The sequence below is a fragment of the Schistocerca cancellata genome, chromosome 2 (genome assembly GCF_023864275.1).
Source record: "Schistocerca cancellata isolate TAMUIC-IGC-003103 chromosome 2, iqSchCanc2.1, whole genome shotgun sequence".
NCBI lineage: Eukaryota > Metazoa > Arthropoda > Insecta > Orthoptera > Acrididae > Schistocerca > Schistocerca cancellata.
The window spans coordinates 648,712,559-648,726,013 of NC_064627.1; the positions used below are offsets into that span (position 1 = coordinate 648,712,559).

The 13,455-nt window shown below is 38.4% G+C and overlaps 1 protein-coding gene across 2 annotated transcripts in view; it reads right to left on the reverse strand.

Annotated features, from left to right (window-relative positions):
• Nucleotides 1-810: 810 nt before the first annotated feature.
• LOC126162323 (protein regulator of cytokinesis 1-like) overlaps nucleotides 811-13,455 on the reverse strand; it is a 140,160-nt gene continuing 127,515 nt past the window's right edge. Inside the window, exon 13 of one of the 2 annotated variants that reach the window (XM_049918749.1) lies at nucleotides 811-2,528. In XM_049918749.1, coding sequence (XP_049774706.1) covers nucleotides 2,229-2,528 — 300 coding nt within the window. In that variant the 3' untranslated portion in view covers nucleotides 811-2,228. The remainder of the gene's footprint in view (nucleotides 2,529-13,455) is intronic. The other variant, XM_049918748.1, reaches the window with a different exon arrangement.

The window sequence follows — 13,455 nt, forward strand, 5'->3', positions numbered from 1 at the left end:
TTTCATAATTATATAAAGAACAAATATTGTAGTGCCTCAAGAATTCTAGAAACACTCAGCCTTCAACTGTCTCGAACACCCGATATTTTAGGTTCGAATGCGGGAGAGCGAGAACATTTCTACCGATCTATCTGCTTCTATGTGCAGGTTGGAAGTTTGTTATTAGAAGACTGTAAGAGGGGCAAGTCAATGATGACAAGTGTTTGCCACCAGCACCACAGAAGGCATGAGGAGCACTCAAGGAATAATTGTGTCATATTCTTTGAGGTGTTAGTGTCTGTGGTGATTGAGAAAAAAAGACTAATGAACAATCAAATATAGATTTTTATGCACATTCATGTATTGGACTTGCTTGAGACTAGAGACTTTTGAATTTTTTCATGTCTTGGCTGTGAACGAAGAAAGACACATGTATGCTATTTGCATATGTGTAAATAAGTCCAACGTGTAAAGAATGAGTTAGCTTGCAGAAATTATTATCTGTGAAAACTGACAATATAAAGTGATTGAACTGAAAAGTATTACATGAGTACAAAAATTATTTCAAGGATAGAGAAGTGTTTTAATAAATTCCTTTAACCAGCTATAGTCTTCGGAGAAGAAGCTTGTGGGAGATCAATGTAGCGGATTACCCAGAGAAGAGGATCGGCTACACACAACGTGCAAGTTAACTGAATTGAGAAATGAATGTGCCTTGCAACCAAATACCACACTGTCTCTTGTCGTTTGAAAAACGTTAGAATATCTAAACTAGAGTCAATGAAAAAGGCATTATTTTCACATAAAGAATTAATAATTTTATTTTGCTGTTAATGACAAATGAGGCATGCTACAAATTATTTATAAGCAGTTGTCAATTTATTGTTATAAACACTAAAACTGAGCAAAAAAGTAATAAAAATTTTAATACTGCTTTTACTGAACAGAAACAGTGTCACAGATATTAAATATGAAAGTAAATACTAAATTTTTAGAATAACCTAAGGTACTGGAAAACAAAAATCCCAAAAGAAGTTAGTCAATCACTGTTTCAGTGCACTGCAAAATTAGATCACAGTCAATCATTTATTCACGGTTACTTCACAACAATGCTAATAGTATTTCAACGACCTGCAACTCATCACAGCCACAACTAATAGCAAAAAAAGTAAAGTCCATGCACTTTCTATTCAATGACACTTCTACCAAGGTTTTCATCAAATACAGGTTAACTTCCAGTAAATAACATTATTGCACTATTAAAAAAAAAATGTAAAGAAAATAAAGCAATGTTCCAGAAAAATTTTAATTCTTCATATCATTTACATCATATCATAAAGATCAGAATGGAAGACATATTACATAATGAATATAGAAATTTAACATTACATAGAATATATACCTAGTATAAGAGATCTAGAGATATTTACACAACATTATTGATAATGGCATCAACCATGTACTGAAGTTATTGCCATTACTGCTGCCGTGCCAACAGCATGCTGAAAGACATTAACATGACGCTAATAATCCTCCGAGACTACACACATGTTGATAGGTTTGCATAAAAATGCCAGAGACAAAAAACATAAATACAACAGTGTCGTATGATTTTCTGTATGTACAGTGAAACTGAGATTTTACATTAGATGTGAGACTGAAAATAGTTCAGAATTAAGTAGAACAACTGATACTACATTGTGGGAGACATGTGAATGATATAATGTTAGAATTCCACAAGTGCAGATGATACTGATACATTCATCCCAATAAAATGTTATGACAAATCTACGGCACATCAAAATACTAGAAAAATTGTATGTAAATAATATAAAAGTGCTAATTACAATAGTAAACAATGAAGCTAGTAAAATTTTTAAAAAGAGATCGCAATAAAATATGACAGGCCTTGAAATGAATGTAAAATTTGTATTTCACTGTATGATGGAGACGATATTTGCACTGATAATTTCCAACAGACAATTTCAACACTGAACTATGATATATACCAGTAAGTTTCACAAATGATGGTATGTGTGTGTCAACATAACCCATCTCCGAGTTTTGCTGATAAAATACTGCAACAAACACGTTTATCAGCTGTAATTATGTGTGAATTTTCTTCTAATATTTTTCTGTGCAAGAAAATATAAAAATATGTTACAAAACTAAATTAGAAAAACACTTATTTAAATGTATGGACACAGACAAAAAGATTACAAATTCGTACAATTGTTTTACGTATTTTATCAAATTATAATTGGTAATTTCCCCCTCTGGGCTGATGTAAGTCGACATGATCGACTGGCTGAAGAAGGTGGTGTCCGCAGAGGAGTACGCACAGGAGTTCGTACACGTCGTAACGAAGGTGTTATTGTACCATTTGTCCTTTGCTGATGGAAGCCCATTTTCGACCGTGAAGCAGAAGAAGTACTTTTGCAAGTTGATGCAGGTGTATGTGGACGTGAAGATGCATCATTACGATCTCTTAGACATCGCCTCTTTAGAGAACTGCGGAGTGTCCTTGCATCAGCAGTATCCAGATGAGACTGCAAAAGAAAGAATGATATTCTTAAGAAATGCTGGAAGTCCTTGCGCACAGGTTCAAAGAAAATTAGTATTAAAGAAAATAAACAAACAAGACTTTATGATGCAGCAATGTTCAACATAAAATCATCACACCATAGTGTTCATTACAATCTCATACAGTACATTGAGCAACAACAAATCAGTATTAATTGGAAAACATGTGCTAAAAGGCACTGAAGTGCTAACTATTTCCCAGAGAGAATTGCCATACATAAGGTTCTAAATGCCAAAATGAATGGAAAAGAAAGTATCTATGGACTCTCAGAATATGCTGTCCTGTACTATCTACGCTTCCATTCTGCTGGGGAGAAAGAATCAACTCAGCAGTAAATTATGGTCCATGATCTATGTGAATTTGAAATCTTGGGTTTGCTTTCACAAATTTACAAGAAAGTAAGAATTCTTAAGGAATGATTACGCTACTGCACAAGCAAACAAAACTAAAAACGACAGGATACATTAACAGCAATGACAAGATTGCAACAGTAATAACAAGGAAGTCAGAAATCACCTGAGACACAACAAATTCTAATGTCATAAAAAAAACCTCACAATTAATAAGTCTAAGCCCATTACAGTGGCAAAGACCCACATAGCAAAATATCCAGCTGTGGGATAGTTCTTGAAATACACATAAGGAGGCAAATTTCTTTGGTTCTTTGTGTTCACACTTCCCTCATCTGCTTCCTAAAGTGATTTGTTGTTGTTTGTGTATAGATTTCCATATAAACATTACATAACTATTTATTATTGCAGAATATTTAATTATTGATTTGCTATGATGTTACTACTTTGTAATAATGTGTAGAATGAAACTGAAATAATGCTGACAATGTAAATCTGCTCCTGTCTACATTCTTCTTAATAGTGCTATTCGCAGACATAACAGGACTTCCAGATACCTGGGAAGCACTTTGAGAGAGAGAGAGAGAGAGAGAGAGAGAGAGAGAGAATGTGTGTGTGTGTGTGTGTGTGTGTGTGTGTGTGTGTGTGTGGAATGCTTCAGTATCAATATAAACAAAATTAGATATTAGTTATAGAAGGTACATTCTACAACTGTTCAACCTAACAGAGTGTGGACCGAATATCGGCTAAATGGCATTATCTTCAAAAAGTGCAACTTTCATGTGGTGTGCTGTGAAGTTCAAGAAAGTTTGCTTACAGTGAACTCATAAAAAATGAAGTTTTAACAATTTTGGGTGTGTATGACAAACTGTGGTACAGTACATCTTTTAAAAGGTTTAGGTCAAACAGTTATAGAAATTGATAAACACTGAAGAATCCTAACCTCCACTCCTCTCCTCTCCCCCCTGCATGCACTGAAGATGAACGCATTGGATGTCCAAAAATGAATATAACCAACGAGACTGTGGAAAATATTTACAGTGCCCTATTCAATGCTTATTATTGGAATGTAAGTGAGGCTGATGTAGCAATGACCTCCGAAGTCATGCACGGAACATTTTACATAAATTTTTTGCATGGCAAAGCATTCATCTTGAGGAGTGTCACATCTATTAACCTTTGACCAAAATATAATTGTATGAATTTTGCTGAAGTGTGTTTAGCCTTTTTTAAACATAATTCCAGTGATATTTTTCCGATATTTTGCAAGAAATTGTATTTGAATACATTACAAAATACCAGAGATGGAGAAGCTTTCAAAGCAGTTCAGTACTGCAAGCGAAAATGGCCCCACCTGCATAGCTACCATTGCTCCAGATTCTCATGGTAGTACATTCACAGACTATCCCTATACAACTGGGTCTTCACAACACAACAAACCTAAGTATGTTATTCAGGCTAAACATGTAAGGGTAAAGCTGTCCTGGGAATGGACTGGTTTGGAGGTGGTATCCTCTTGCTTTTCTCTGATCTTCAAACTGACTTGCACAGGCAGTTATACGAAGAACTATTGTTTAACATTGTCTCTGAAGCAGAGCGCAACTCAGCATTTCCAGTACGCACAAATCATTGGCAGATGTAAAGATATTATAAGTGACAGAAATAATCCAAGGCTCAGCTAGCAATTGATCCACGCACCTTTGGATCTGCAGAGTGACCCCCCACTGAGCCACACTATACATCTAACACATACATCTTGCAAATAAGGAAGTAGACTTCTGTCTTCACTAAACGATTTATGGGTATGATGGAAACCATAAATGTAATCAACATTACTACAGTAATATTTGTTACTTTAAACACTGGTGTCTGGCTTTTCCAGGTGTTTCTGTTATGCACTCCCTTCAGTTACAAATGTACCTGGACTACCAAATTTCGATAACAATTACAGTCCTAAATACAAGAACAAAGCATTACTATTGCATTCAGAGAAAGGAAAGCTGGAGTTGTGTCTTCAGAGATTGACATCATTAGAAATGGAGCACTTGGTTAATTGCACAAGAATGGAGGGAAAAAGCAAACACAGGCTGTTTAGGGTGTAGGCAAAATTAATATCCACATATAAAGACCAATGCTGATTGCATATGCAACACTAATTACTTTATTGAGGGAAAAAATGAATGTATTATGGTCTGAACAATAAATCAATCAGGGAGCAATCAACTCTTTCACAGAACATATCAAACTCAAGTAACTGATCTTTTATTCCCACACAGACATCCCCCCCCCCCCTCCAAAAAAGTGTGGAGCATGCAGAATATAGGAGGATACCTGAAACTAACTTGTCATTTAGCTTTTGTGCAGACAGTTGGTTGTGGCACCAGCGCAATCAGAAGTGTGATCTGCGATTGGTTGCTAGGCGTTGACCCTGTAATTGAGGTCTGCATGAGTGTGTCAGGGTGTTATGTGACCGTGGTAGTCAACATGCTGTCCAAAGATGGCGATATGATGCATGTTGGTTTAACTCTTTCTACAGACACCTTGCTGCATTTGCCATTTTGCAAAACTTCTACCTTTTGGTCTTCATGTCAAAATGCTTGGAAAGGTACAGTGTATGGGGGCTGAAGAAGAGCCAGAACTATAGAAATGTGAAGCACAATGTGGGAAGAGTCCATCAATTCATTGCATGCGAAAATAGAGCATTCTTCATAGTGTGCAGCAAGTGGCCATAAGATGCCTGTAACACATTCTCAAATCTGCCATACTAAATTGGTAGTTGCATGCAGCATGGCAGTAGTGCTGGTGTAAGATAGTCTGCCATGATGCTCATGAGCTGCCCATACACTACTGCAGTCAACAATGCACCAATGCCAGATTTACATGCAGTCCATAGTCCTAAGAGGACCAGAGGAGTCACTTCCATCCAATTCTCTTGGTGACATGTGAAAGTGACCTCTTGACTATTCCACTGCTCGCAGGATGATAATTTGTAGTGTGGTAGGCTTGGAAACTGCACAGTTTAGACAGTTCATTGAAGTGACTGGACTCAAATTGGCTGCACTAGTATGTTGTAATGTGGAGAGAACAGCCAAAGCACGCTAAACAATTTGTGATGAATGTGTTTGAATTCACCTTGGTGGATATGCCTGACTGGTATAGCTATTGCTTGTCTTGTGCATCTGTTAACTGCTGTGAATACACACTTGTAAACATCTGAAGGTGGCAGGCATTTACACGTTATGTCACTGAACCTCGCTGGAGACATAGGTAAGATCCAATGTCTGAATGTATGTGGCATCAAACCTTGCATTACTGGCCTTGAAGGCATGTATGAGCCCAGAACCTGCACAAAACAGTCTGTTAACAATTTAGTCATGGCATTTTACTCTGGATGTGCCAGGTTGTGGACACGGTCAAATGCCACCTTCCGGAACTCTGGTGAAATGTATGGCTGTGGCTTCTATCATGAGAGATCACGGTGTATTTTAAAATTCCCACCTGGCATCTCACCTTGCTTCACTCCCAGTCCTGTAGAATAACCTTTTCGTAAAAGCAGGGTATGCACAGAGTTGATAAGAAAAAATCCAAGGAGTCCCAAACAAATATTTTTTTTTTTATGTATGCAGCATGATCACGTGCACAGAAATTTTTAGTGCCTCATTTGGAAGTGGTGGGGGAAAGATTTAAAAGAATATTTTATTCTACTAAAATTCAATAGTTACTGCTGAAAAGGCACAGTATTTACATATTGCTTATTGATAACTATCCACAATCTGGCAACACTGCTGCTAACCACTTTTCACAACTTTACAAGAGAGGGTGCAGCAGGAAAGAAGTCTCTCAAAGAACTATCTCTTCTGGCTGTAAAGGAGTAGGTGGTGTTATTAGGGCGCTCCGAGTCATTCACAACTGTGCTCGAGCTGAATGACACGCAAAGATTATTTTTGCTTGTTTTGCAATCGTTATAGGGGGGAAAAAAACACAACAACAACAACTGTAGCAATAACACACATATCTGAAGCCATGTAGTCTTTGCATCGTGATAATACACTGCCAGGGATAAAAAGTATAGCCTTCAAGAGCTTTCAAATTCACTCAAGATTTATTGTTGCAATAGTCCATACGGAGCACATGAAATGATTACATTTACAGATCAACAGCACAAGCAGTTCTGAGGTATCAGGTATCAGCCCATGCTGAAACACTGATATTAGTACATGGTGTAGCCTCTGCAGGCATCAATGCAAATGCTGACTCTGGCATTCAGTCGATCACACAGATGGTGAATGCTGTCCCTGCATACATTACGCCATGCCTGCTTGACCTGTTCATGTATTTCTGTAAGAGTTGTCAGTTGACGAGTTGCACGAGTCTGTTCTAGTCTCATCATATCCCACATGTGCTCAATTGGGGACATGTCCAGAGATTGTGCTGGTCAGGGAAGTTGCTACACATCTTGCAAAGCATGCTGAGTTTCAGGAGGGGGCATTATCCTGTTGGAATTAGGCCTGTTGATAAAATATCAATATTTCCCCAGAAAATATCAATATATAAAGGTGACATTTCTTTCAACGTTATATCGAAATGTCGATATCAAAATAGTAATGTCAAGTGCAGATATTTTCATTTTATATTATATTTTTTTCACAATTTTCGGTAGATATCTGGAACTGTTATTTTGAATTCATAGTAGAACTTAATTTTACTTTCACTGTGTGAATAAGCCTTACTACTTTTTGAGCTTTCATCATGTCCAATGTGAAGCAAGTATAGGTAGCCCAAAAGAAGAGGTCTGATGGCACTGGGAGATGGCTGTTTGAATGGAATAGCAAGATTTCAGATGTGAAGAAACAGCACACCAGTTGTGGTAAAAAATAATTTTTAGCCCAACCAGTGTGCTATTTCCTCACATCGGCATTGTTAAAAAACAGTTGCTGCAAATCACTAACAAAAATCTAAATGACAAGATTGGTTTTTGTGGTGGGTTGAAATGTGTGAGGGGAAATGCTGATCTAACTGGAGTTACCAACAGAAACTGCTCTATTTAGCTTCTTCACACAATTTTCCTACATCAGCATGAAAAATGGTTTTTTCAACATGTAGACAATGACTAATTAAGAAAATAAGGTATGAGAGGTTAACTGGAGTGAAAATTACATTACAGTGCACCTTGTACACAGTTGTTAATTAACAACACAACAGTCGACCAAGAAAGTACTGTAATACCAGCTTTTCATCTGCATGAAGTCCCAGTATTAACTCACCAATTTTCAAATTAAATGTTCTTCTTTCAGTTCTTGCTCTAAGGGGGACATGCAGACTGCTAGCTTTTTGATATACAGAATATCTAATATTAAGTCAATACTTAAACATACAACTCTAAAACTGGCAGTATATTTACAATGTGCAGCTGATAGCTTAATAGGCCAATATGTTGATATTTTTTCCTTCGATATATTGATGCTTTCTGTCAATATATCGAAGGCCAATAATGACATTTTTTAAAACATCGATAGATCGGATTCCCGATATTTTTAAAAATATCTACAAGTGTTGTTGCAACAATACACTGCCTTCCTGTTTCAAGAACGGCGAAAGAACTGGTGTAACAACATTCCGCATCTACTGAGTACTGGTTAGCATACCCTCTAGAAACACCAGAGGTGAAAGTCAGTTACAGCTTATTGCACTCCAGACGATAAGGCCTGAGATGGGGCCAGTGTGTATGGGACGAATGCACTCTACAAGGTAGCACTCATATCAACATTGTACATGTGAATAACCATCACTTTGAGTGCGGGCAGAATATGCTTTCATTGCTGAAGACCAGGGCAACCCATTCCATCTTCTAAATGATCCTCTGACGACACCAGTCAAGCCACACATGTTGATGCTGTGGTAAGAATGTAAGACAGCCCAGAGGTGTGTGTATCCGTAGCGCACTGTTAATAAACGGTTTGCAACAATTGTGTTGACACATCTGGGCTCACGAGCCCTATCTGTGCTGTGGCAGCTGCATGATCTGCCATTGCTGTCTTTACAACACGGTGATCCTGGCAGGCGTCTATGCTGCATGGATGTCCAGAGCTTTGTATATGGGTGTGAGAATGTTCTTGTGACCACTGATACCAGCATCAGTGCACAACTGATGCTGCATCTCCAACTTGTGTGGCAGTTCTCTGACAGGACCATGTCACCAATCGAAAGCCCACAATTTGACCTCTTTCAAACTTGTTCAGCTGGTTGTAGGAAGCACGAGTGCGTCTCCATGGCACGGTTGCCTGTTTACTTCACATGCTTGCACCACACTGAACCTTCTGACCATGAGAAATCCCTATTTAAAAGTAGACACAGATGGCTCTCTGGTAGCTATCTCCCAGGTGGCATATGTTGTCATTGGATCACAATTGGTGTCATCTTTCCAGGTGCACTAATTTTTATTCTGGCAATATATATGGAGTTTTTAAGGAGTATTTTGTTCATATAATGAGTTCCAAGCATGCATACAAAATTTTTTTCTCAACCTAGGTATTTTAAGGAGTATAAGGACTCTGTACACAACCTATAAAAGTTGCAATTGTTGACCTGTCACAAGATTGTTGTAGTTCAAAATGTTTACCCAACTAGAAATGTGAGAAAAGTAGTCAGCACCAATGTTCTCTGCACCTTTAATATGACATACATCTGTGGTAAACTGACTGATACATTCAATATGCCCGAGTTGCAGAAAGGAACACTTCTACCGACATCCTGAAAGGGCCTGGTCTGTATAGATTGTCACCGGCTGTACTTCGATTTGAGGACAAAATTGTGTTGCCCTCTCGTGTATCACCAACAGCTTCCAACTATCACTGCATTTCCTTTGCTTTAGATGTATTATGGTACAGGGTGGGCGAGCAGTACTGCCTCTGCTATGCTCACCTGCGGATCACAGAAAGTCCGCTTGAGTACTTGTTTGCCCTTAGTGTTGTGGCCGGACTTGAATGGAAGCTGTTGCCTTAAGGTGATGGCAATAAAAATACACCATGCCAGAAAATATCTCAATTGCTTATAAACCACTGAAGCTCAAGTTAAACACATAATTTCTCTGGTAATGGGCAGATACCATTTGTTGAGATCTGATGGCCAAGGAAGGTTACTTCATTTTTGCCAGTAACACACTCATCTTTGTTCAACACAATGCCAAGTTATATAGTCTCTGTCGTGCTTCATGAACATGCCTGTCACAAATATAAGCATTAGATGAGAATACCACGACGTCATTCAAAGATGCAAAATAAAATGGCAGTCATTGCAAAAATTTATAAATGAAACAGTGTCAAATTTGGGCCATTTTCAGGTCTAAATGACGTGAATAAGATTTTTTTTTTTTTTTTTTTTTTTTTAAATTGAAAGGTGTAATCATTGCTGTCACTAGGCACCATTAGAATTTGATTATAAGCCTTGTGGCACTCCAAAATAGTGAAAACATCTGCACCTGCTAAAGGTACACGTGAATTCTTGGATATTAGGTATGGGATACATATCTGGGACAGTTCTAACATCCCATCTGCAGTAATCACCCTGTAGATGACACAAATCATTCCTCTTTAAGGGCCAGGTCTAGAAGAGGTGCCCATGGACCACTGGAACAAAGTACAATTCCTGACAACCATTTCCCCAGTCTTTAGTTTCTCTTAGGTGTTCTAGTATAAACCTGAGAACACTTTGTGAAGCAGGTGGGCCCTGTGTCATTTGTGTATAATGCATGGTATTGTGCTTAACACCACTTTTGTTTCAACCTATGTGACACTTATGAAAAATCCACAGTATGCACAATATTAGAGTTCTGAAAGACTTTCTCATCATACCAACAACAGAATGACCCTGAGTTCCAGTCACTTTACGACTGTCAATCACCTTTATTAGACATTTGTTCAACAAGTCCACAGTTAGTACAAAAAGTCAAAGGAAAATCAGCAACTAAGATAAGCTGAGCGATGTCAGCAAACACAAAAGTTCACTTGAAATGGGATGCAAAACCTATTTCGGATGTCAGATTTTTTGCAGCCATGAGTGAGAATAGAAATTAGACCTGAAATTTTGACAGGTATATGTAACCACCTTGATGCAGAACAGTACACTGGACTTCGTAGTGACTGAGTTGTCTGAGGAGGTGCTGTACTGCTATAAATGGCCTACTCACCACTGTGCTGCTGACTGAACAGCACGAGACAATGTCCATTTTGTTGGTGGTGCTATCTCTAGGTGCTGTGATCTGTCACACTCAATCCAGATTGCCCTCGCTGATTAAGTAGCCATACGGCTTTGTGCACTTTGCAGCTTGTGATCCAAAATGACAACAGCAAATGTTAGCAGCATGAGCTTGCAACTGTCTGCGATCTTGATTTTGAAGGGCAGAAGAATGTTGCGAATGTGACCTTTTATTAGGGACAGTCAATAGCTGTATCACCTGAAACTGCTTGGCCATCATTTCAACCATGGTACACATATTCCAGAGTTTTTGAAATATGCTTGGTGAGTATCGGAACAAGATGGCTAATTAGTGAGACTCATGTCTTTGAGTGAGCTTGTCGGTTGTCATTTGTAATCAGCTGGAACGTTGGTAGCTGTTGGTGTCACGAGCACCGTAGAAGTCGAATCTCATGTTGCCTACACTCTATAGGCAATTTTAGGAACATTATGTAAAGACTACCCCTTTTGCCCTATCAAAGCTAACTGTGTCTGTGAAGGTGGCTGTTGTTGCCAGATATGAAATAATCAATACCAGAAACCACACTAGTGTCAATCTTAGCATGAAATTGTCACCAAAACTACGATAGGTTTTTGTCACCAAGTTTTTCATGGTCCTGTACTTTTGATCAGGTAGTTTAGTGTAACTAGCAACTAAAGGCATTTTGAGAATTTTTGGGTGCAAAATAATGTTCAAAACTAAAATGGTCGCCCACTGGTCCAGGTTGCCGATTGCCAATGTAAACAGCATCTTCAGTGACCTGTTGATGTGCAAAAATGTGCTCCAGAATATTGAGCCATTTTATTTCATGTAAATGACAGAGTCCACAACTGTAAGTGTAGCACAGATGAACCATGTGAGCTGGCAGATGGAAAGTCTTAACATGGGTGCACAGTTGCAGGGATACCTGATAAATATTATTGCACTTGGTCTGAGGTTGAATTTGCTTGTGGCACTGCTTTGTTGTACATATAAGAGAGCTACAAAACATCCAGTTGTTGCTGGAGGTGTTGACCTCACTGCCGATGGCGAGTAGCAGGTTATGCACATGACAAAATTGCATTATGCGCAACATGGAAAGTAACATGACCACAGCAAAACTGGTCTCCTAAGAATGTCCCAAGAAAAGACCATGATGGTAAAATTACAGAGATTCAATAGGACACAGAGGCTTACTGGCAATTGTTTTTCCCTTGAAACATTCAAGACAAACAGGAAAAGGGGAACTGTCAATGGTACACAGGTACCATATGCCAAAATCTCGTTTGTGGAGTGCAGATGTAGATGATGATCTGACAAAATCAGTTTAGATTGTGGAGAAATGTAGGAACACATGAGACAATATTGATCCTACAACTTATGTAGGAAGATAAGGTGAAGAAAGGTTTATAGCATTTGTGAGTTTTTGTGAAAGCTTTTGACAATGAAGACTGGAATACACTATTTGAAATTCTGAAAATAGTAGTGATACCATATAGGGAGCAAAAGCTTATTTACAACTTATGCAGAAACCCATTGCCATTATAAGAGTTTGAGAACATGAAAAGGAAGCTGTAATTGAGAAGGGAGCGAAACCGGTGCTGCAGCCTATCCCCGGTGTAGAAAGGGAATTAAAGTTCAAGAAGAAGAAGAAGAAGAAGAAGAAGAAGAAGAAGGAGAAGAAGACGAAGAAGACGAAGAAGAACACTGAGGTTTTCCAATGACACCTATTCTGTCAGAGGCAGCAACGGACGTCAAAGAGCAGCTGAAAATAATTAATATTGTCTTCAAAAGAGGTTAAAAGATGAACATCAACTGAAGTAAAACAAGGGTAATGAAATGAAATCGAATTAAAACAGGCGATGCTGAGGGAATTAGATTAGGACTATTTTCTTAAGGCACGAGGGTTATTCAAATATAAACCAGAATATCGCAACACAGTTTGATTGGTTATACGTACAATAGAAATGGAGTGCCACATTTTCCGACACAGCTTCTGTCAACTGAAACCTCTGCTCCATCAGGTAGGAAGTTTCCCGATCTCTCTAAGGAAGGAAGAAGTTGGCTGCCCCAGTAACAAATTGTACATATATTGTTTGAGCACAGTTTTATCTTCAAAATGATGGAATTTCAAGAGGTTGCTAGAGTTTTTATAAGAGAGAACTGACATATGAGGTAAAGCACTGTCATGTAAAAGGAAGAAATTGCAAACCGGTTGCAGGCGCTGTCTGTTGCGATAAGCAGTCTTGGCATCATCCAGCAGCTTGCCAACATTCATCGTCCATTGCCTATGCAGATAGTCAATCAATACCAGAGCATAGATGCCCAGT